Below are 24171 nucleotides of genomic sequence, written 5' to 3' on the forward strand. Positions count from 1 at the left end.
TTCAATGCTCCATACCGATGATACTCTGAGCAGGGCCATCGGAGATGGTCAGTGGGTAGGGCCTGGTCCTTGTTTGTGTCGTACAGAGACAATCATCCGCGCGGCACGGGGCACAGTCGCTGCCAAAGGGTATGTATCGCATGAGGGACAAGCGCTGCGTGTAGCACCCCATGGGTCCGATGGGTACATCTGTAGGTAGGTAGCAATGCTGACTCGGGTCACATCCAACCCAAAGCTAGTTTCAGCCGGCAAACGCCCATCCCGTATCTACCAAAGTTCCCGATGCTCTCCACAGCAGAACTGAACTCGTGGTGCTACCATGAATTCTGTCAGCCCCCTAGGTCAATATCTTGCTAGTATGTAATTCGCATTGCTTGCCCTGTCTGTCTGGAACCCAAGGCCAGGGTGCCTGTCACCCAGGTGCGGACATAACGCCCTGTGGCAGAGCTAGACCCGCGGGCTTGGTATCGTATGCCATTGGCCGGTCAGCACCAGTTGCGAAGATACCAGGCTCGGAAGAACAATTCGTTGTTTAGTCATCGACCGGGTGTCAGGCACTCAGGCTCACTAATTGTGGCGGCATGAATGCGGATGGGTCGAGTTGAGGAGGGAGGCCGGCCGTCCAACGGCGGTGATGCGAGCGAAGCGACGGAGACGCGATTGTCAGTCGATTTACCTCGATGAGATGCAATGCAATGCAATGCACAGCGGTTCGGTGTAACACGATCAGGGTTCCAGAGAACTGCGGGAGCTTGCCGTTGGATGGCATGGAGAAGCAGACGGAGGGCCTTCGGAATAATTCGAACACCGACTCAGAGACAGAGGGGAGGGATGGCAGGTATTTTTTCCGTTGCGCTCGCGCCTTCCCTGAGCAGAGATCAGGCAGCAGTATTAACTTACCCTGAACTCAGTTTCGCTCGCTTCTTTTGCCTTTCCGTTTGCGTCTTTTGATTTGTGATGATGATGCCATCACCCTGCAGCAGTCCAGAGCAGCCTGTGGCAGAGCACCAGGCGCTCTCGTCCATACGGATACCTGAGTTTCAACCCCTGACCGACGATCGTCCCGGTCCTCCCGTCAGCCAAAAAGAATTAACGAGCTAAGAGAAAGCCAAAATCATGATCTTCCAGCTTCCAGCGTGGTCAGAATGCCGAGTTTTAGCCAGCCTCGTCTCCAGGGCTCGTGGCTTTAGCAAGACGCTACCATTTTGAGCCAACGACGATGGTGCCACAGATGTTTGTTTCTGACTGCAGGGCCTAGCGCAGACCTGATTCTCACCCCTCCTGATTGCTCGCCCACATCAACCAAAGACAAGCTCCAACCCAACACAATGAAAGCAACTTCAATATTCGCTCAAAAGGCCCGGCTGCCGTTTCGACTCCGGCTCCGCAGCTGATTCCAATGTCCGAACCTGTTCGTTGCTCATCTGAAGCGAGTAAGCACCTACTTTGTTCTAGCGTTAGCGATATTCTCGAATTGACCAGAACATTACGAACGTGTCTTCCCATTTTCGGGAAGGATGATGTACTGTCTTGGCGCCGCTATGCGGAGAAAGGCATCAAGATGACCAAGCCATCAAAGTGGTTTGATCTTCTTCTGCGGTGCTTCGAGGAGTGCAAGTACAAGTACGCTTTGACGAGTGCCCCAGATTGACTAGCAGGGACAAGCAGGACAAACGCAAGCTGACAAGGGCCAACAGTCCAGTTAGATCGCTTAAAACCGCAATATCCATCCTCATCTTCTTCAAATGGTCCACCCATAGGGCGGAGCTTTGGCCACCCCCTGGCCGTGGTTGTTCTGCGCGAATCAGCCACTACTCAAACTGCCACCTCCGCAAAGTCGTAACCGCGCCTATACTGCTACGCTCCTACAGCTCCGTTTCGGCACCTGTACCTCCACCTCTGTGATATATCGGCAAGTAAAAGGTACCGCATGCAAGAATGCCGCTCGCAAAATACTTCAACCGCGGCCATGTGATTGAAAGCCCAGCCGCGGGCGGTGGCATAGGTATCTAATAATCTCATATTTCGCATTGCACTCGGTCTCGCTCGGCGGCCTTGCAATTTGAAATCATGCTCCAGATTGCTCGCTACTGCTGGTACTACTGGCACTACGGAGAACAAGTTATCAAACCCATGCGCTGGAAGCGAGCGGTTAAACTGGCCGCAACAATGCCGCCAGCAGGATGTGTAAACCGTTCCTCATACGGAAAACTTCCGTTGTCATAAGGGACAAAAAGCAGCTTCTGTGCTCCATTCGGAGCAACTAAGTGCCTAGGGTTGAGATGATCGCACTAGCCAGCTCTTAGCTCGCCTAACCACGACGACCATCAAGGCTTATTCATGAACGACAATCCGCGCTGGCTGTGTTTAGTCGGCCCCATACCGCGGGTGTTAAGGCCAAAAAGGAAAACGAATTTAGCCCACTTTACAAGACCGGGGGAGAAGCTAGCCAACCACGCCAATCTTACATACAGCAGTAGCTGCTTCGGCATGTCTACTCGCACCTCGCACCACTTTGTACTCGGTACCAAGATATCTTTGTTTAGCAACACCGATGAAGCACAGCTGACAGAGGTCTCCGTGCTCTGTCCGGTAGCGCTCTTGTTTGAAAAGAAACAGTATCACACCAATGGCGAAGCATGATGGTCGTAGGGCGAATCTGCTGGCCTGCTTCATGAGGACACGGAGATTTCAAAGGGCGAGAGCTGCGTGGAGCGTTGCATCGTCCGAAGTCTACCTCGCAAGCTTGTGACGGCTCTCACCTCCTCGATGGCCCTTGCATCTCTTTGACCCGTCACTCTGGTCTGAGAATTTCTCCGTTCCGTGGATGGCGCCTTGACATTGGCGGACCTTACCAAGAGAATGCAAGCGTCTAGATACACTTGTTCTATTTTTGGGGCAGGGGGGTGACTTCTCTGCCTTGGGGCCAGCAGCCTATTGATCCTCGTCGATCAAGAGATACCAGGGTTTCTAGTTCGTGGCAGCCAGATGTACAGTAATACTACTACTGCAGCATGTGCGGACGGCTTCTTGAATTGGAGTCCGGGCGAACTTCTCAACCTACGCGTACGCTAGTTAACAATGACCTGCAATCTTGTGAATCAGTAGCAGATCAGAATAGCGTTTATGCGACGGAACACGGCATATGGAAAAGCGCGCCTGCTAGCACCCTGTTTAGCCCACAGTACAGATCATAGACGTCTTCAGATGCGTTCACAACCAGTAGGTAGTGTGAGCAACACGAACAGCGTGCTCTGTGCCCGGAAGCACATACAGATCTGGAATACCCTTCTTTCCCTTTGGGAACTAGCTGGACCAATGACACGAAAGATGAGTCGTGCCTGCGACCAGGTATAAAACAAGGCCACAGCTCGAATGGGAGTTTGAATTATGGTTGCCGCCATTGACGGACAGCCCGATCAAGAATGACATGTAACGGGCAATATCAATTTGGCAGTCGACTCTGGTACCCCGAAAGGCTAAGAGATATAGGCAACTCGAGAAGGTCCAGAGATGAATCAATAACTCCTAGAAACATTTGGTGCCCGCTCATCAGCTTTTACGCCCCGGGGCGTCGAACTAACGATGTGATTGCCGCTATCCGGACGAGGTGGGAGTGAAAGACTTGAGACCGCTGTGTGCGCCAGTGCCATGCCGTTCAACGGCCCACGACGGCAAATCGGGAAACCACCGCCGGCTGTCGGCGCTGTTCGGCGGCGGCCCAGGGTATGTGGTGAGCAGCCTTGTTGAAGCGAAACAGCAAACCTTCAAGCTGCTGATGCTGGTGCTGTGATTTTAACAAGTTCTACCAAGATGTCTTCCATCTCAAACACAAGAGGCTCACTCTTTGGGGGCTCTTGATCATCTACAAGAATGAAAACAGGCGGTTTGCCTTCCAATGAGCAGCATCTGGGATATCAAATCTTGTCTCTTATACGGTTGTAAGTACGAGTAATGAGTGGCCCTTTTTAACTCTATCCAGCTAGCTGATCGACTCCATACAAGAAAGGAGACACACAACAAGTACAGTAGTGATTACTCCGTTCTCCATACGACTCATTACTTCTTACTTGTGCACTTGCTCTGCTCGCTATCTCTTGCCGTACTTGTTTTCTGTACAGCGCCCTCCTTGCGGATGGCCATACACTATACTCCGCATTACCCGACCGCAAGGTCCGCTAAACAAGGGACGGCCTCTTTGGCAGCGGTACAACTTCCTTAATCGGCCTGCTAAGCCTTATAGGCCCCTCCCTCTAGGAGCAGCTCTTCTATTACCAGTGGCCAGGCTAGACGGCCATTGATCGAAATAGGAATCGTCTAAGCAAGGCCGGTGAGCTGATAACGACATCATTTCGAGGGCCCACGCTCCCCTAAATTTCCCCTTTGGGGAGAACTATCTTATAGTCCACGCGGAGAATAGGTCTTGAGTCTGATATCCAGCCCTGCTTTCTTCCCACTCCTATTACTTTATTAACCAAGTTTGGTTCATATCCGATCGCTAAAAGACAAAAGATAGGCACTTCAATAGCACGTTTCTCTTTTCCGCCTTCTCCACCCTCCAGAGCTGGTAGTACCGCATTATTCCCGCAGCTCTGTCAGCTACAAGTAGATGTTCATATGTTTAGATCACCAGATGAGAGATGATGTAAAACGTCGGGTTTGGACTCAAACGCATGCATGATTAGCAGAGTAATTCCTCCAATGGCGCACCACGGCCTTTGAGCTAATATGGCTAGCCATACAATAGCTTGATCCTTGGGAGACTAAGGTTATTCACATGGTGTTGGCCCGTTCTATTTCCAGAACATTTCGACCAAAGTAGTAACCAACATAGTCCAAATACTATCTTCAAGTTGCGCCGTGCCGAACCAGCTAAGTGAACTCCAAAAAAACAAGAGAGAAAAAGCAAATGATAAGAGTAATGCGACGGGGCAAAAAGGCAAAAAGGGATGATGAGCAACTCTGTGTCATGTATGTTGGTTTCCAACTCTGACAAGCTCCATCAGAGACAATTTTTTGTCTCGTTATATTTCTTCACTATTAAGTGCACCTTTTGCCTCGCTAACACATTTTCGGCAGTTGTAACTTCATATTAAAGCCACCTTATAGGTCACCAGAGTATAGTAGTTGCCGTCGCATCTGCCGTTCAGAGCCACTCGAGCTGTTTCCCTAATTTACCAAGTAGGCAGTTTTTTATCGCCGAATAAAATTATCGCCGATGAAAAAAGAGACAAAAATTAGGATATTGACTCAGTCAGTTCACCTTTCACGCCAAACTACAACTATTGCGCTGAACTGTTTGTCATCTTCTTTTGCTTGCTTTTCCTAGCCTCTTTGCGCCCCCTTTTTTCGCCTTCTTCCATTCTTTGCAGGCTTCTCGCAAAGTCTTGGCTCTGAGATAGACTTCTATGTGTGTGGAGCTCGTTGAAAGGCATAGTCTGCCCCTTCCATCTACATGTGTTCTGACTGACAGTAGATAGGTCTTACCATAGATACGCGGGGGCTGGGGAGGAGAGTGAAAGGGGAGGGGAAAGGGGGCGTGTGGAAGACCGAAGCGCAGAATGATTCCTGTCTAGGTGTGAATATAAGACAAGGCTATCGATCTTTGGGGAGGGGATTGAACGCCCCCCTCCTCAAAAAGAATAGATGATGGCTGCAAGATAATGGGCTGGGCTGCTGCTAGGAATAGAACACCACATACAAGGCAGGCCTATGCAAAGCACCCAGGTACTACTAGTGGTATGCGGCGTTTGTGGGTTAAGATTCATGCGGTGGATTGGGAATCTTTCAAGGATTCAAATCCCCCCTCCCTTGCATGTGTTGCTAATCAACTGCCGACCTGCAGCTATTGCCAGGGATTCCAGATTTGCGCGGCCTATTATTCATCATGCAGCGTTAAACGGGCCTTTTGTGTGTCTCCTTCTTTAACATGTGTTGCGATATATTCGGAAAAGAAGTTAAGTCTTGCCAAAAGCTTGAGTGGTGATGAATGGACCCTCTTCGGTTTCGCTTGGGGACGCGTATGCATAATTCAAACCATCATTTACACTTATTCTTTATACCATGCTCTTTTGTTTTGCTTTATTTTGTTTCTTTTCTTTTTCGTCTTTTGATTACAGTGGCTAAATGTCTATCCAAATATACTGTCAAATTTTAGAAAACACAAAAAAAAAAAAAAAAAAAAACAGATGACGGGGTAGCCTTGCATCGTAAAGACATATCAGGTTAACTCTCTTCAGCTTACTTGGCCTTCCTTGGCTATATATATGGCGCTTCCCCGAGCGGGCTGGCTCACCACTACAGCCTGCTCCTTTTGCTCATCGGTCAACTTCATCTTAGAATAGTACTGCTCCTCCAGCGCCGCCTTCACGGCCTGCGCCTTATCGGCTGGGACGAGGTGCACGCTGCATCCTCCCCACCCAGCTCCGGTTAACCTGCTGCTGTAAGCCCCAGCGGCGCGTGAGATGCGACATATTTCATCAAGCTCGGGGCAGCTACACTCAAACAGGTCTCTACACGAGTCTTGCGTCTCGTTCATGAGTTTCCCCAGCGCCTCGTTGAACTGAGTCGTGTCAGTTGCCCCCGTATGCAGGGGCCGCTCGAGCAGAGTCAGGAACTCGAGCACTCGTAAAGCCTCGGTAAACACATGCAAGGCTCGCTGTCTGAGTTTGAAACGGTCAGCACGAACGGGGAAGACGGCCGTGAAGCGCTTCTCTAGCTCAGGCACGGACATTTGGAGGACGGCAGCGATTTCCTCCCGCGTGTAGCCGTCCTCCTGGGTCAGCGTCTGCTTGGTGATCTCAATGAGCTTGCGTAGCTCCTCCTCCTTACTAAGGCTCCTGGCGGCGGCGTAGTCTGACCCGCCGTTATGGTAGAAGAAGGCTTCGTGGAACCCCTGAAGGCTGATGCCGAGAGGGCCTGCGTCCTGCGGGAGCTCGGTGCCGGGTGGGTTGAGCACGGCGTTGAGGTAAGCAGCCGCAAAGCTGACCTCGACAACACGAAGGTTGTAGTGGATGGGGCCGGTGACATGTTTATTTGACGTGATGAATGATTGTGCGATAATAAAACATAACTCGGGCCTTGTAGGAGGGAACTTGACTGGCCGCGCTGAGAGGGCAGGGGTGAAGGACACGAATGTGGCGGATCCTTGCTCTGAGAAGACTGAGGCAGACTGGTCCATGCTGTGAAAAGGCTATTGTCAGCATCGTGCACGGCTTTGTTTTATTCCACAACGTAGATCTATGAGGGGAGGACTGTTGTTGTTGGGGCTAGGGGGGATAAGGTGGCGTGAGCTTTGCTGGATGCTTGCAGGCATGAATGTGTATCCACCTGCGAGGAAAATCATCGAGCATGCAGCTCAACGGGGGTATTCAAACCAGGGGGGCCCTTTTTATTCTATTTCGACAAAACTTACCCTCCGGAGTTGACCCCAACGGCTCGCTCGCTGACAATGGCGAGCTCCGTCAGCTCCTTCTTGTCGACAGAGTTCTCGCCGTTGGCCGCCATGACGGCCAGCGCGCTGGCGGTGACAAAGGCGGCGCTGGAGCTCAGCCCGCCTCCCACAGGGACGTTGCCGTCCATCAGCACCTCCATGTTGCACGGCCGGAAGTCGGCCCCCTTTTTCGCGTAAAGCAGGCTGAGCGCGCCGCGAAGGCCGCTCTTGAAGTAGTTTGTCCACTCAAACTTTGTGGAATCAATCTCGACGTCACCGCCAATCGGGATGTCGAATTCGGCCGCGGCAAACTTGGCGCCCTGGACGTTGCGCACATGGATCTTGAACGATTTCGCGCCTGCTGCGACGGGCGTGGTCGACACGGCGATGATGGCGTCGGCGGTGATGGCCATGGGCAGCACCGAGTAGAGGCTGTAGTCGATGTGTTCGCCGATGATGTTGACTCGGCCAGGCGACCGGGAGATGAAGTGCGCCGGGTGGCCAAACTCGCGCGCAAACGTGGCCAGCAGGTTGTTCCATCGTGGCGTCTCTGCTGCGACGACCGCTGGGGGGTAGATGTCCGCCAGGGATGTTGCGACTGGGACGGGGCCAGACATTTTGGTGGTTCTTCTTCTATGCGTCTGCCGCTTGTAGAACTTGCGCTATATCTCCTTGTCTTATTTGACGGTGCCGTCTCTTCGGTGAGATGTTTCGTGAGCTTTCTGGGCTGATTGGCGCAAAGGAGTTTTTGTCTTACAGTTTGTTTGCGCTTGGGATTTGGAGATGCCCCGCGACGAGTGTTTAGTACCCCGCAGTGGTTTTGCGCACGGAAATCAGGGGTTCTTGTTTTTGCTCCCGATGACGTAGATATGCAGAAGCTTCAAAAAAAATCGAAACGTTGCAACTTTTTAAATTGTTCAAAAACGATGTAAAAGAAGAAGAAGAAGATATCTTGGAAGCGCAGAGATGAGGAGATGGATGATAAATGAGAAAAGAGGACAGTAGTACGACACGCGAGTCTTGACCGGAAAAGCACCAGATACAGAGGAGATTCACAGGCAATATTGAGAACAGGCCATTAGATATGGATATTTTTCTGTTGAAACCCGTGATGATCCCTTTGGCGCGGCTCTCTTTATGCCTGGGCCCCGCTGATATCGTCGGCGGTTTTGCGGGTACTACGGAGCATTGAGCAATAAAAATTCCCCGTGGAGCCCGTTAAGCGCGCGAGTGATGTTGCGTCAAGGAGCTCCAGAGGCGTTGCAAGTTTGCGTATAAGCTCGATGAGTCGTATCACGAGATTATGGAAGGATTCTCATCTTTCACAAGAGTTTTGGTCAATTTTTAATCTTCCATCGTGGCGCAATCCGTGGGGAATCATGTTGGATCGATTGCTAGCTCCGAGAGCAATTGCGATGATAAGGCCTGTCGCGTGTCGTGTTTCTAGGTGAGCTTGATGTTGCAATCAAGGAGGATCCATGCCGGAAAATTACTCGGCGATGGGGGTGTCACCAATTGAGCCCCAAACGGGGTAAACCATGATGAGATTTGGCAAAAATGGCGGCTAATGATAAGACGGTAGAATATCGAAATTACTTTGAAGAAACTCAAGAGCAGTTTCTGGTGTTTTACAACGTGTGTGCGGTCAGGAATAAATGTAGAAGATGACGCATGTGGGAAAAAAGTACCTTGACACTTGTCAACCAGCTGGTGACGATATGGCCAAACCGTGCCAGCTGGTGACGGAGGATATTCGAAACAAGTCAAGTTCAAGAAGAAGACGAAGATGAGAAAGAAAGAAAAGCAACAATCGTCTCCTCACCAGCCAGAGCAGTCTGCTCGATGACGCTGCTCCACCCATCCTCGATTTGAGCCTCATCGACTTCAGCCTTACATCTTTCAGCCTCGCATCTCTCAGCCTCGCATCAAAGATCAAGACCTAGAGAGGAATGGAGCTGAAAGAAAAACGCTCAGTCATCAGCCGCGAGCTGAAAACCCTTGAGCCCGGATCTCTCTACATCACAATCTCCGTCCCTCCTCGATCCGGTGCCCATCAGTCTTTCTCCGATTTCCACTACCTGCCCTACCTCCCTCACGATCTGGACTTGGCATCTTACGAAGTCTCGTGCGCCGAGGGTATCGATAAAGAGGAATTCGACTGGGGCGTCTACCTGCACCGAGGCCATGGCAACGGCACCTGGTATGGACTCCGCCGGCTAAGCAGCTCGATCGACGCAAGCATGGGGATGGGGACAGCAAGCATGGGTGATGCTGCTGCTTCTACTGCTACTGGCAGTAATTCTACGGGTGTTGGCGCCAAGACGACGGTAGCATCATCTCGCAGCATGCCCTTCTACACACTCTCCAGGCAGGACATGCGCCAGTCGCCGCGTCTGCAAGCCCGCGTAGCCGGCCTCATCAGGGTCCTGCGAGTCCCGAGCCTCTTGGTCGCTGGCTTGACGTCCTACCTGGACTGGCTGGCGGTTCAGACGGCATCCAGCGCAACGAGGTCCTTCATCTGGGCGTCGTCCATGTATCTCCGCGCGCGGCGCCACCTTTCGGCCGACCACCACCCTCATGATAACGGTACCGGCACCGTTGCGACGGGCTTCTTGTTTGATACAAAGGGGTTCCTGCAGGAGGCCCTGCACCTGGCTTACACGGAGGTTTGGTACGGACTTGCAGGGCAACTACCGAGACCCATCATGGCCTCTGCGTTTGGAGTCGAGCTGGTAGTAGTCGCACCACCCGCAGAAGCCCTAACGGGGACCGCCGTGGAGGCAATTGTACGCGACTATGCGAGCAACGATGAGGAGGATCCCGGCGCCGGTGCCAGATCTGCTGCCGAAGACTACTACTACTGCTACCACCAATGGGGGTCTCGATATCCGCGCTCAGCCTCGGAAGCAGGGTCTTCGGACGACGACAGCAGCACCCTTGTGGGCGACGAAAACATGGGGTTGGCAGATGCCGCAGATAGCATCTCGATCGGCTTCTCAGCATGAAAAGGACACGCCATCGGAGCCAAGGAGCAAGGCCAGGCCTTGGAGAAAAGAAAAATAGGGGTGCGAGACGTTTGGGGCACAAGGGGAGGGGCGGGAGGGGCGTGTGTGCTGTTTTGTTAGTTTGAAAGGACAAAAGACTGCCGTTCTAAAGACCCGTCCTGCTGGTAATACCTTGTTGCCACTAGGCGGTAGTATGCGGTAGTGGTAGTAGTATGCGGTGACCGTCATGGCAGCGAATATCCGATAGGTGGTATTTTAGTAATTGAGCAAGGTTCAAAGCGTCGCATCTTCAAGGTCCAGGATTAAACACAAATATATGCCTGCAACTCTGTCCGTGCTCGTAAACCCTTGATAAAGCCGGTTGACCTGGGTGAGCAACGGTTCGGGGCTATGTAAGCATGTGTAAGAAATATATCTGGCCTAGTCGCCTAAACTCCGAATACTACGGCAACATGGTCCGTGGTTTCTTATGTGTAAATTCTAATCTTTAGCCCTCTTAAATCTTTAGCCCTCTTAAATCCTTGGCCCTCTTAAAATCGGCCTCGGAGATGATTCCGCTGCCAGTCGAAGTGCTGTTCCTGGGGATGAGACAAAAATGGGGAAATGTGTCATACACAGCAGCAGTTATAAGCAGTTGTGGATCTGAACAGAAGTACAAGAATGGGCCTTTCTATACCAAATTCGAGAAGAAGAAAAGATTATGTGTTATACGTAAGTCCTCATGTATGGAATCAACTGCTTCACCTACACCGTATCGGGGAGTTGTTTGCTCATCTCCAAAGGGAGGCCCTTTGCTTATACGGCTGCCTTGTGCGACTGGGACTTGTATGCACTTGGTATCCTGCAATTCCTCGTTTACTCACTTCATCACTTGCCTAGTTTGTTCGGTGTGAGGCCAAATCCTTGTACTACACACTTCAACTGAGTATATGAAAGGGCATCTCGACGGGCCGATATCATGGTCGTCGTGTCGGGGCCGCTTCACGGCAGTTATGCCTTGTACAAGTATTATGTATTATTCTATCAGCTCATCCTGCCTCTTTTGGCAAAGGTGCCTGAGCTGATCAAGATGCTAAATTAAGACATGTACGATTGGTAAGAGCTTATCGAAGTGTATGGCAGCGGTGGCACGGGGCAGAGAGTTGCATATCCGGCAGCTACCTATGAAAACGAATGTGCCCAAGCGAACACAAGGGCTGACTGCTTCATGTCTAGCAATCAGGCAGCAGCAAATGGCCCTTGAGGGTGTGTAAGACAGCACACGGCGATGGCGACGGCGACGACGACGACGACGTGGACGTTTATGGAGCACAAACGTTGAAGCAAGGATACTGCGTTATAATAGGCATCTCATCTCAATGCTGTGTAGCGCGGCGGACAGCGGACATGGCCTAGCGGGCGGGTGTCGATCAAGATGCCCGATCGCCGATGGTATCTTACTTCTTGGCGGTTTTTGTTCTCTCTGATTTTGCATTTTCCGATCCTCTTATCCGTGACTTTCTCCACCTATAGAATGGTGGTAACGTCGGCGGGTACAGAGGTGGAACAGGACAGAACAGAGAGGGATTGGAGAAGCAGAGAAAAGGCTGCAGGTGGTCAGTATTGGATGCAGCATTGCACCATAAGCACTCAGGCAAGGAGACGGCGGGTTTGTACAACAACGCTGCCACACTCGCAACTGTCATGTCATACTCTAATTTCATGCTTGCACATGTTCCGGTGCCATTGGCCGTGGCGTTACAACGTCGCACAGAAACACTGCATGCCAGACAAGCACGCCAATTGCGCGCATATAAGAAGAAAACCTGCTTCATCACAGTCGCACCGTCACCTATCCAGAGGAATTTTTGAGCGCCTTGGAAGCGATGCTCCGACGGCGGATCTCGCGCTAAAGCTGCTGTGTGTCCACTCCTGCGTCCTTGGCTGGCAATGAGATTGTGAATCTCAAAAGCCTTAATCTCCGCAGCGCATCTCGCAGCGTGCCCATCGGATGTCGCCCTAGACAAGGTACCGGTGAGAGAGGAGATCGGATAAAGGTGGCGTTGTGAGTAGCCTTGGTGAGAGCCTCACTGCTTTTGCGAGTGCTACCAACATTATTGCAGAGAATAGCACAGAAGCAATCACGTCTCTATGACGATCTCTAATTTTGTGTGTCAGGTCGTGCACTGACAGCTTGTTTTGAGAATTTTTCTCTTCCAAGGGTTGGATACACGAATCGTTTCCAGGTGAGGGGAAGCAGCAGCTGATACGGAGGCGCCACAAGAGCTGCATTAACAACAACTAGCTGCTAAACGATGGATTCCACGGTATGACCAGCACAGCGCCGTTGAGCTTTAGCAGCAGCACGCAGGGCGGTCCCTTGGGCTGGGGGGGAGACTATTTAAAGCTGACCGCCCATTTCCCCTCTCCCAGCAGATCCTTTTAGTCCTTCCATCAGACAAAACTGCTACTATTCTCAACCAATTTTTCCAAATCTTCACCAAAACCAAACCAAACCAATAAACCATCATAATGGCTGGATGCGGCTGTGCTGAGGGCGGTGCTTGCGGTTGCGGTGCTGACTGCACCTGCCAGGGATGCAGCACTGTATGTCTTGCTTGAATTTCCTTGTGTAACCCTCTGATTTGGAGAAGATAAAGGAGGTTGTGCTAACAGATACGGGTAACAGCACACCAAATAAAGCCTCTTCAGGCTGAATACTTCCGATCTGGAATCTCCTCTTCGATACACGGGGGACGTTTGAGCTCGAAAGGGCGAGTGGCGACATTTCTTTTGTCTTCTTGTCTTGTCATTGAAGATGCAATTATTGTATCTATCTGTGTGCGAGAGATCCCAAAGAGAGGCTTGTGATTTTCGTGGAGGGATGACCGGGCGAAGAGATGAGACAGTATTAAATATGAATGAGAAAAAAAATCTCGATTTTACATCATTTGAACTTGCATGTGATTCTGACTTCTCTTTCTGCTGGTGCTACGGCCATGTCCTTCAGATCTGCCTCAGTATGGTGCAGGGTAGCCAGATAACCTGAACAGCTTATCGAGCTCTACTGCTCTATGCTTACTGCGTATGTACTTGTACAGCCAGTACTACTTACTTCGCTGAGTACTCATTCTCAATAATTTTGCTTCATGATACCAGAACATTCAGTCAAACAAAAAGAACAAAAGAAGAGAAAAAAAGAGAAATACGCCCAGGGACCATTCCCCATGTCTTCTTCATGGCACGGATAGCGTCCGCCATCACTTGCATCTGCCGGGTGCTAATGCAGCGAGTCCCCTGAAAGCCGCACGTTTTAGGCGCTGAGACCTGTAGGTACCGTGCCCACGGAATAAGTGGATTGTCCGATTGGCGCCTCGGTGGGACTCTGACATCAATCTTTCTTTGTCTTGCGGCCTTTAGACTGCGACGGAATCCGCACACGATATCAACGCGACACAAGCAGCTTGACGAAAATCCTTTTCTTTGCAAACGACCTTTTACGCATAAACCTTGTATTTGTTTGCCTTTGGCTTGGCAGCTTGCAGCCGCGGTCTTCTTTTGCGTCTGCGCTGTCCCGCCGCGCGTCAAGCTTGACGCAGAAGATGCAACGACCCCAAGCATAGCTATCACAAGCGAATCTTGCAACTTCGAGAAGCCTAGAAATCTGCCAACGAGAGAGGGCCAAACAGCCAAGGCATGGATCCTCCGGCGGCGTCCACGGCCGCATCCCAGCCTCGTTCATCATCCGCCGATACCGCCAACGACTCGATGGACACCCCGCGACGATGCTTCGTATGCCTAACGGACGAGGAACCTACAGACCCTCCGGGCTCCTGGGTTGACCCATGCCCATGCACGCTGGAAGCGCATCAAGACTGCATGCTCTCGTGGGTGACGGACTGCGAGCGATCTAATAAGCCTCTCAAATGCCCCGTGTGCAAGTCAGACATCCAGATGGACGGCCCGTGGGACCCCATCGCACACATACACGACGTCATACATCGCAAGTTTACGCGCGCAAGCCCGTTCATTCTGCTGACGGGCGTGTCGGTGGGCGTGCAGTTCAGCTTGCAAATGTATGGCGCCATGGCGTTGTGGACATTTGCAGGCAAAGAGGCCCTGCTTCGCTTCGCTTTGGGGCCGGAGATGCTCATCGACGGGCGATCTCCTGGAGCACTCAGATTCGCCAAGGAGCGCATAGTGAATGCGCTGGTTCTCATGAACGTTGCGCCGACGCTGCTTATCAGCCAGCTATTGCCTGGCCTTACCAACAGATACTTTATGCAGTCCGCATCCATCGTGAGTCTACCTATGACACTGCGCGATGCAACACACATATGCGCAGACGAAGAAATACTGTATATGCTAACGAGTATTTGTGCGCCAGTATGGAATCTACAGCATGATTCGGAACGACAACTTCCTTGAGTGGCCCCCTTCTCCACGACTCGCCATGGTGGCATTGCCCATTATGCGCAAGGCCTACTTTAGCCTCTGGAGAGACTTTGTCATGCCATACGAAGTGAAGCTGAACCGACAGATTTCGGGGCTGCCGCCTCTCGACCCGCGAGAGAATGCTGACGCTGCTCAAAATCGACAAGATCTGGAACGCAACGGAGAGGGAGGATTTGTCGGTCTGCTCCAAAACATTCTTGATGTCTTGGATCCAGATGAAGAGGAGCCAGCTGCCGGCGCCAATAACGGCGGCCGCGAAGCACGTCCAGGAGGTCGTAACGAGTTCCGCCTGGAGCAACGCGAAGAAGGCGATGAGATTAGGGTTGAGCTTCTCATACAGGAGATTGAAGGGGACGGGGTTGAGATACCGGGAGCAGACAACGACGGCGAAGATGCTCATCCGCAATGGGACCAGGCTCCAGGCGACCTTGCGGACGGGCACCGTCAGGATAACCAACGCGACGCACCTCAGGCACCACCTGCCCGAAGAATGGGACTCGGTGGTCTCCTGTCGAGCGTTTCCAATTCCATAGTGGGAGCCCTTCTTTTGCCAGGCATCTCCTTTGCCATGGGCGAAGCTTTACGGCTGATTCTTCCACGGTCATGGACAACGGCCCCGTCTGCTAGAAACCACTGGCTGTTTGGTGTATCACCCTCAGGGCGTCCCGGCTTGCTGCAGCAACAATGGGGCCGCAGCTTGGTAGGAGGATGTCTCTACGTCGTCCTGAACGACATCCTCAGGGTATACAGCAAGTCTCGCAAGGTGGCGGCTATGCAGAATCGGAAGGTGAAGAACGTAGACAGACCCCGACGGAAGAAATAGATGCACGAAAATAGTTGTTTTTTTGCAATTTTTTACCCGATTTCTGCGATAGGCACTGCAGCGAAAGAAAGCATGGGAATGCGCAACAAGGGCGGGCATATGGGATGGGAGTTTTCTGGGGCGGAAATGCTACAAATTTGCTGTTTTCATCAATTACTTTTGAAGGATCATTAAGCGTACTCGCTCAAACTAGACTTGACTTTTGCCTACGAGGAGAGTTTGTTTGCTGCAGAGTTGTATTATTATTGTATTCATACTTACGTGTATAAGTTGAGCACATGCGTATAATAGCGAATGGGCTGATGATGGCGCTTTGCAACCCTTTTCATGCAGCACCCCGAACTTGGCATGACTGGACATGAATAAACTAGTCAGAATATGCTGCATCTCTCACAATCTCTATGCGAATGGCAATGTCAATGACGATATCGATATTGATGCCGATAGCAATCAAATAGCACAATAGAATATTCCAGCCCCTCGACGCAAGCGCTTTGCCACTTCGGGCCCCACGACAACCCATGACAGCCTAAACTAGGCGATGCACCAGCCGCGGGGTCTTCCCTTCCAGCCAGCCTCTTCCCTCTCTCTCTCTCTTTAGACCTCAGCTTTTTTTCTTTCAGCCTTCCCTTTGAATATCGAAAGATTCACGAATCTCTCCCCCTTCGGTCCTTTATATACCTTACCAAAGGCGTTTGAAGGCTCAACGTAGCTCTCGCGCTATTTATCAAGGCATTCATCCTCTGCTGCTGAACCATGGTACGAGAAACTGCCAATTTTCCCCCTCCCCCTCTATTTTTTTTCGGAGAGTGTTTGCCGAATCCTTCCTTAGAATCTGGCTCGGAGTTTCATTGATATCATTGCGATATTGCATCTATTTAAAAGGGAATTGAACCAGTCATCGCTAACATACATCAAATCCCAGGCCGCCCAACAAACCCCCAAGCAGCGCCTCGCGCTCGCCATCTGCGACTTCCTCTCCACCTCCACCACCGACGGCACCCTCACCGCCGAGGACAAGGACTCCATCGACGTGGCCGTCAACTGCATCGCCGAGTCCTTCAAGGTCGACCCCGCCGACGATGCCGCCGTGAAGAGCGCCGTCGGGCCCCAGACCCTGCTCCAGGTCTTTAGCACATACGACGCCTCCAATTCCTCCTCTTCCCCCTCTTCAGCCAACGCCTCAACTCCCGCAGCAGCAGCATCCTCCGCCTCAACCTCGTCCCCCGCCGCTGCTTCAGCCTCCGTCCCCGAACCCTCCGACGCCCAGAAGAAGGAGGCCGAGTCCCTCAAGTCAAAGGGCAACGCCGCCATGGCCCAAAAGGACTACGCCTCCGCCATCGACCTCTACACCCAGGCCCTCGCCCTGCACCCCTCCAACGCAGTCTTCCTCTCCAACCGCGCCGCCGCCCACTCCGCCGCCCGCGACCACGAATCTGCCCGCGTCGACGCCGAGGCCGCCGTTGCCATCGACCCCACCTACACCAAGGCCTGGTCCCGCTTGGGCCTTGCCCGCTTCGCCCTCGGCGACCCCAAGGGCTCCATGGAGGCCTACCAGAAGGGCATCGAGTACGAGGGCAACGGCGGCTCCGAGCCCATGAAGAAGGGCTTTGAGACGGCCAAGCGCCGCGTCGAGGAGGAGCAGCAGGCCCAGGACAACCTCGCCCGCTCTGGACCCGGTGCCGGTGCCGGTGCTGGCGCCGGCGGCATGCCCGACTTCAGCAACCTCGCTTCCATGTTCGGCGGCGGCGGCGGTGGTGGTGCCGGTGGTGCTGGCGGTATGCCCGACCTCAGCTCCATCATGAGCAACCCCATGTTCGCCAGCATGGCCCAGAACCTGATGAGCAACCCCGACCTCATGAACAACCTTATGAGCAACCCTCGACTTCGTGACATGGCCAGCCAGTTTAGCAACGGCGGTGGCATGCCCGATCTCAGCTCCATAATGTCCGACCCCAACATTGCCGATCTGTAAGTAATTTTGCAAGAGCCCCAAAGCATGGTGATGAATGATGAGAGACACTTTGCTAACTGGTTCCATCACAGGGCCCGAAACATGATGGGCGGCGGCGGTGGCGGCGGCGGTGCTCCTGGTGGTGGTGCCCCTGGTGGCGGCGCTGGCCGGTAAAGAGAGACTGGCTTTCACACAGCAAAGGAGAAGAGTTTGAATACAAGGAGAGTGAGTGAGCCAGGGCCCTGCTGGCGACATGTGTGTGTGGCATCATAGCTGTATGCCCAACAAACAGAAACAGAAACAAAAGGCCTACGTCCTCGTTTAGATATGACAGAGTTACAGGCGCAATGACCTCAGCGTAGTTAATGAACTGTAAATATAGAGAGCTAAATAGAGCCCTCAATTCTCACTTTTGATTGTCTTAACACTACTTGGAGCTACCTATTTGATCTCTGATTTCAATCTTCCACACTATCGATGTTCCAGACTCACACACCGAAAAACATATCTGAAGCCTCCGCTTGATATTATTTTGCATGCTCTCGTACCGCCCTTTCATTATTTCATCTCAAAGTATGACGGATGCAATTATACCGCGAGAGCCATTCTTCATGATTGAAACAAAACGCCTCCTTAATAATGCACGTTGTAAAATGGTCTAATCGTGCTATAATATTATCATTTCATAATATCTATGCAAACCAATAGAATGTTGCATGAGTAGGTGCTTATGCAGCTCCGAGAGGCCCTTTATTATTAGTATCATCTCTCTTCACCTAATGTCTTATTCTTGGGTGCTCCGATGTGGTGAGGGCCCATGCAAATCACGGCCTCGGTGGCCACGAAGAGATCCAGCTCGTAGACGTCGAAGGCCTCTGATATTTCGACGCGAAGGTATCATGGTTGGCTGACTTTCACCCGTCTTTGGCGGCGGCTGATTTTCGTTGCTAGGAGGGACTGCTGGGAGATTGGTAGGTTCCTGCATATCTTTTATGACAATGGGAGGGATTCTCTCGAGCTTCCCTTCCATATTCTCTCTTGGGCCTGTAGTTGGAAATATGCCACATTTGCCGTCGCTTGACTTACGTGGAGGGATTGGTGGTTGTTTTGCGATCAATGAGCCCCTGATGCCAAATTTAGGGCTGCCGTGAGGCACTGGTGCAGATACGCGACGCTGCTCCTGCTGGATGAGTTAGTCACGCTGAGCTACCACTACAGAACTCTTCACTATACGCACAGATGTGATGCTGCCATCAGCTCTCTTTGCAGGAGACTCGTTGACTGCGATAGAGCCCGAGGCTGAAGCAGGGGATGTGGGATGGGGCTCGCTCTTTGAATGCACACGACGAGAGTATCGGGGTCGCATGAATGTGACACCATTGAACTTGGAAGAGTGGGTTGTTGTACTTGTAGTGGATTCCACTACATAAATGTCAGTAGCTGTAGTGCATATTGCTTGAATGGCCTTGTTACCGTTTGTTTTGCCTCCCCCACCCACTGCAGCTGACTCGATAGAAGCTTCTTGAGTCCTTGCTGTTGTAGGGGGTTTTTTCAGCTCATGGCGCTCAGGTACATTCAGGCTGCTCCTAGATGTAGCAGTATTTGCCTCGGAGAGGCGACTAGACCTGGTCGATAGGCTCATCGGCGTGTTTGTCATGCCGCGCTCATCCATGATTGATACCTCATCAGACCATCGAAGTTTGCTAGAGTGACCGGCGACCGCCTAAGTCTCGGTTTTCGAAACAGTCGAAGAAGCACTTTGCTGAGCAGCACCTGTCGTTTTAAATTCAGACTCGGTCATCATTATCGCCCGAGGCGTAAATTCAGGGGCCACAGGATTCAAGCGGGACCCCTAAGAGGACCCGTTAGTATCCTCTGAAGACTTTGAGTTAATGTTATGAATGGTGTCAGAATCTACCTCCTTCTGACACTTCTTCTGTGTGGTCGATTTGCCATCGCTTACCCCGGATACGCTGCTACTCTGACTTTCATCCTGTAGCTCGCACGTCTCGGTAGTGGTTCTCTCAGAACAAGAGTCGCTGGCGGTGGTGTTTGCGTCATCGAGCTCGTCTGCGTCGTCGGCCTCATCTTGCGGTTTCCAGAAGGTCTGTTTCGACCACAGATATGCGTATCGCCCGTCGGCGGCAATGAGATCACTATGACAGCCTTGCTCGATGATCTTGCCATTTTCAAGGACTACGATACGATCGGCATTCATAATGGTAGAAAGCCGGTGGCTAAATGAAGAGTGGTCAGAGCAGCAGATGCAGTGCCTTTGGCTGATAACTTACGCTACGACAAGTGTGGTGCGTCCTCGGCAGAGTCTCACGAGAGAGCTCTGAATCTGCTGTTCAGTGTCCGTATCAACAGCGCTGGTAGCCTCGTCTAAAATAACTATATCAGGCTGCCTCAGTATCGCCCGGGCAATTGCCACGCGCTGCAGCTCTCCTCCAGAGAGTTTCCTGGCTCATTAGCATAGTGTAAAAAAGAAAAATTGAAACTAGGTACTTACACTCCACGTTCGCCGACCTGCGTCTCGTAACCTATAAGCATTGTGTAAGCATACAAATTATAAGCTGTACAACTGAGGCTGTCACATACCATCAGTATAACTCATGATCTTGTCATGGATACTGGCGGCTCGGCACGCTTCGAATACTTGCTCGTCGGTTGCACCGAGTTTGCCGTAGCGCACGTTGTTCATAATTGTGTCATCAAAAAGCTCGGGACTTTGATGAACAACGCCAATGTGTTCGCGTAGACTATATATCGCGAATTAGTGTTGTTAATGGCGCCAGATATTAGAGTTGACATTTACCTGAAGAGCTCAACATCACGAATATCCTGACCATCTATGGAGATGCTGCCAGATTGGATCTCATAGTTTCGCGACAAAAGCTTTAGTAGTGTTGACTTCCCCGATCCCGTTTTCCCTACAAATGCCACTGTCATGCCCGCAGGAATATCTAGACTGACGGAGTTGATGACATCCCTTGACCCATCATAGCTGAAGCGCACATCATTGAACTTGACCTCTCCAGAGACGAACTTGAACAGCCGCGCTCCCTTTTTGCTCTCAACCGAGGGGCTGGTCCTCATGATAGCCAAGAGTCGTTCTGCACTAATGAGGTTATCGCTCATGCTCTTGCCGAGATTAGCGAAAAACTGCAGCGGCGCAGTAAGCTGTGCCCAGTACATGAGAAGCATCGCAAACTGCCCTGGCGTCGCTTGCCCATTGTGAATACGGAAGACGGCGAGAAATGCGCTTGCCATGAGGCCCACAGTGAGAACGATGGTTTGGAAGGCAACGGACACAGACCAGCTCAGCATAAACTGTTGCTCCTTAAGCCATCGTTCAGTCACCGCATCGGCATGTCTATTGTCCTCATAGCCGATCTGATTAAAGGCGCTGGCAGTGTGCCACCCATTCAGGCCGGAAGTTCGAATACTATTCTCTTTATACCAGGCATTTTGACGGCTGCGGGTGGCCGATTTCGATTCAGCTACGAGGCGAGTTGCAAGTGTCATGAAAACGGTTCCAGTAGCTGCAGTAATTAGGCCTTCGTATGCGCCGAATGTAATGGAAAGATAGACAATGGCGACACACATATCGACTAGCATGGGAGCAGCTTGAAGCAAAATGCTTTCGATTGCATTTGCGATTGCGTTTCCGCCGAAAATGGCCCCAAGCAAATCGCTAGGGGGCTTCGACTCGTGGAAATCGGCGGAAAGGTGCATTATATGAGAGTAAGAAGCCCGAGTTAGGGCTTCCTGAGAGTAGTATCTGACTGGTATCCACAACCATGAGCGGACAAGCTCAATGCCTGATTCGGAAGCCGCCAGTCGAAGAAACGCAAAGAGTATAACAGCTGCCCAAGGATTGCTAGAAGACTGGCCAAGAGTGTCCATGATGATGCCAGTCTGACGGGGAATGAGCAGATGCAGGGCATTTGAGGCGAGAAGGCATAATACAACGGCTACAGCTCGCAGCTGCAAGTTGCGACTTCCCACAGGCCAAATGTAAGGAAACAAAATCTGGGAGCGTTAGCTGAAAGGCAATCCAATCAAAGATATGATGAGAACAGAGCTGTATTAGAAGAGGTACATACCGAGAAGCCCTTGACATATTCAAACCAATTTCCCTCTTCTTCCAGTCTCTTCTCCAAATTTTCAAGGCCTTCTCTGCGTCGCTTTTGCCAGGGGTGTTCAGCGTTGCTGCCAGGTACACTATCTCTTTGCGCCGTTGAGCCATAGTTGGAGCTGTTTCCAAGCTCCCCCGAGTTTATCTGAGTTTGCGATTGGTCACCATTGTGTTTTGACAGTAGTGCCTGTCTTTCTTCATCCAACACTAACGGAACCCTAGACCATAGGCCGAAACAAGTCCATGTCACCAGAGTGGATAGTGACACAAGTCTTAGGGAGAAGGATGCCACATGGAGGACATCAAAGCCGCTTAGTACCGTTCGCTTTAGATGGAAAGCTGTCAAAACTGCGATGGAGAGCTCAAAACATAACGCGAGGAACCACGATCCGCGAAAGGGGTACCACACCACGACTTCGGACTCGATTAAGTGAATAAACAAGATGCCAAAGACGAGAATGCATGACAGATAGCCAATGAGGGCATGCTCAATAGGAGCAGACCTTGTAATAACTGATTGCGTGCCGAGAACGATAAGTTGAACCACATATGTCGACAGGAAGCATCCGAGTATGATGGTGACTCTCCGTTGGCCTGGCCGCTCTGGCTGAGCTCTGCGGTTCTGCTTGAGAGCCTGCAGAGTGCAGGAGGCCAATAGAGATGCGGCCAAGAAGTAAACGAAGACAGTCGCCGGATATAGGTACTTGAGGGCTACCAGAACCGCGCCCTCGCTGGCCTCAGAGACCATGTTGGGCCAACAGCCAGACGTCGAAGGCCTTGGCCGATGAAAGTGGCCTAGCGCTGTTGTAGATCTAGATCGAAGGTGGGACGAAGATCAAGCTCAGAATGGACGTCGAAATGGCCGAGCCTGGAACTGGCTGGTGTGGGCGAGGCAGGGATCTCCGATCTTGCAGCTGATGCCAATCAAGTTGTGAGAAGGCGAGAAACGCTTGGCTTGGGAGTGGAAAGGCGAAAGAGGCCTTGAAAGAGACAAAACAGAGCTAGAGCCGGCGAGAAGGTCTGCAGTAGCGTACCGTAGAACGTACTAGGGCACTGGCTGGTTGAGTATAAGTGAGAAGATACTGCGAGAGAGGCCAACGCTGCGTTGTGATGTTGCCGGGCGGGACATGTGGTGGGTTGGATTGAGGCTGAAGAAGAAGAGCAGGAGGCGAGAAGGAACAGGAAGACGGTTTCCACCAGCAGGTCGACTCTGGCTGTACCTTATGCAATGGTCGCAGCAAGGGCCGAGGCAGGAGGCTTGGATTGCTGCCGCTGCAATTGGCGAGGGCGAAGAGACTTTCGTGGACAGGCGAGCTTGAGACGCAGGAGGGAAGGAGAGCTAGGCCTGTATGTACCTTGCAGGTGAGTTATTGACCGAGTCACGAGAAAGTTGCCCAGCCGCCAATTCCAAGCTCCTTAGGGGAGAGGTTCGACCTGCCTGTTTTAATCACCCAGACTGTCTTTTTCCGGCTCGATTTCTGACTGTGTCGATGTCCTGTTCAGCGTCTTGTTCACCTTCATCGTGTTCATCATCTGCCCCTGGCCATCGCACCGTCAAGGTTCTCCCGATCCAGCCCGGGATTGGCATGGAGTGGGGAGGAATTGAGGCCTGTCCATGCTTGGCCTGTCCCGACATTCGTGGCTTCAGCGTGTGCTTTGGCTGCTTGGGTCGTCTTGCTCAAGCCATCGCTCGTGCTTGTGGCTCTGGCTGCGAAGCTACAGTTCGAGGTGGGTGCACCAGCCGCCATCTGCCACGAGTAGGGCGTTGTTTATTGTTTAATTACCTTACTCTGCATGCAGCAATAATTGTATGCACGCCTCTCGCCCGCCTATCACAACGCCACCACCATTTCACCCGGACGGCCCGCTAATCCGATAGGCGGCTACCCGAGCGCCTTGAGAGCCCCTACTAGGATGGCATAAGTACATACTGTAAGGATCGTGAAAGCTGAATTAGTAGGTAGTTCGCCCAGCTGTTCAACGGTTGGGCTACTGGCTGTGTTGGGCCGATACCTATTTGTACAGGTGCCTATTCAGACTTGCAATATCGGCCCAGCTCTGCATTGCATTACATGCCAGTCTACCTAACTTCGATGTTCTGACAGAGGCATTGGTCCATATCAAGTGCCGAGCTGCTGAGGGCCAGGCTCTAGCGGCCCTACAGCACCTCCCTACGGGCAATAGGTGCTGGGCGGGCGGCGTTCACTGCGCGCGCGGTGGCACGGAAGGCGGAAGATCAGCCTGGAAACACATCGCGTACGTCCCTCGCACTTTGCTCCCCAACACCACAATTACACCGGCATCAACAGCAGTCGAACCCGAAACTCTAAAGCGCTGCGGCCGCTATTACGAGCAACTGCCTCTCTAGCTCCGGTCGAGTCA

At 52.0% G+C, this 24171-nt stretch overlaps 7 protein-coding genes across 7 annotated transcripts; 5 read left to right on the forward strand and 2 right to left on the reverse strand.

Annotated features, from left to right (window-relative positions):
• Positions 1-3873: 3873 nt before the first annotated feature.
• On the forward strand, positions 3874-4222 carry TGAM01_v205256 (hypothetical protein; the record flags this gene model as incomplete). Its single annotated transcript, XM_024549606.1, has 2 exons — positions 3874-3941; positions 4006-4222. 2 exons carry the CDS (start codon positions 3874-3876, stop codon positions 4220-4222), a joined length of 285 nt encoding a protein of 94 aa, XP_024405639.1.
• Positions 4223-6235: 2013 nt separating this feature from the next.
• Positions 6236-8049, reverse strand: TGAM01_v205257 (galactokinase; the record flags this gene model as incomplete). Its single annotated transcript, XM_018803355.1, has 2 exons — positions 6236-7181; positions 7415-8049. 2 exons carry the CDS (start codon positions 8047-8049, stop codon positions 6236-6238), a joined length of 1581 nt encoding a protein of 526 aa, XP_018663393.1.
• Positions 8050-9381: 1332 nt separating this feature from the next.
• TGAM01_v205258 (hypothetical protein) lies at positions 9382-10437 on the forward strand (the record flags this gene model as incomplete). Its single annotated transcript, XM_018803354.1, has 1 exon — positions 9382-10437. The coding sequence occupies one exon, from the start codon at positions 9382-9384 to the stop codon at positions 10435-10437; it is 1056 nt and encodes a 351-aa protein (XP_018663392.1).
• A 721-nt stretch (positions 10438-11158) lies between these two features.
• Positions 11159-11362, forward strand: TGAM01_v205259 (hypothetical protein; the record flags this gene model as incomplete). The annotated part of the gene is made up of 1 exon (XM_024549607.1): positions 11159-11362. One exon carries the CDS (start codon positions 11159-11161, stop codon positions 11360-11362), a length of 204 nt encoding a protein of 67 aa, XP_024405640.1.
• A 1651-nt stretch (positions 11363-13013) lies between these two features.
• Positions 13014-13287, forward strand: TGAM01_v205260 (hypothetical protein; the record flags this gene model as incomplete). The annotated part of the gene is made up of 2 exons (XM_024549608.1): positions 13014-13023; positions 13106-13287. The coding sequence occupies 2 exons, from the start codon at positions 13014-13016 to the stop codon at positions 13285-13287; spliced, it is 192 nt and encodes a 63-aa protein (XP_024405641.1).
• Positions 13288-14112: 825 nt separating this feature from the next.
• On the forward strand, positions 14113-17822 carry TGAM01_v205261 (hypothetical protein; the record flags this gene model as incomplete). Its single annotated transcript, XM_024549609.1, has 4 exons — positions 14113-14715; positions 14804-15658; positions 16620-17665; positions 17741-17822. The coding sequence occupies 4 exons, from the start codon at positions 14113-14115 to the stop codon at positions 17820-17822; spliced, it is 2586 nt and encodes an 861-aa protein (XP_024405642.1).
• A 1678-nt stretch (positions 17823-19500) lies between these two features.
• Positions 19501-22537, reverse strand: TGAM01_v205262 (hypothetical protein; the record flags this gene model as incomplete). Its single annotated transcript, XM_018803351.2, has 6 exons — positions 19501-19885; positions 19940-20110; positions 20161-20191; positions 20250-20410; positions 20467-21683; positions 21758-22537. 6 exons carry the CDS (start codon positions 22535-22537, stop codon positions 19501-19503), a joined length of 2745 nt encoding a protein of 914 aa, XP_018663389.2.
• Positions 22538-24171: the final 1634 nt, after the last annotated feature.

Source organism: Trichoderma gamsii (genome assembly GCF_001481775.2).
Source record: "Trichoderma gamsii strain T6085 chromosome Unknown Scaffold_16.2, whole genome shotgun sequence".
Taxonomy (NCBI): Eukaryota; Fungi; Ascomycota; class Sordariomycetes; order Hypocreales; family Hypocreaceae; genus Trichoderma; species Trichoderma gamsii.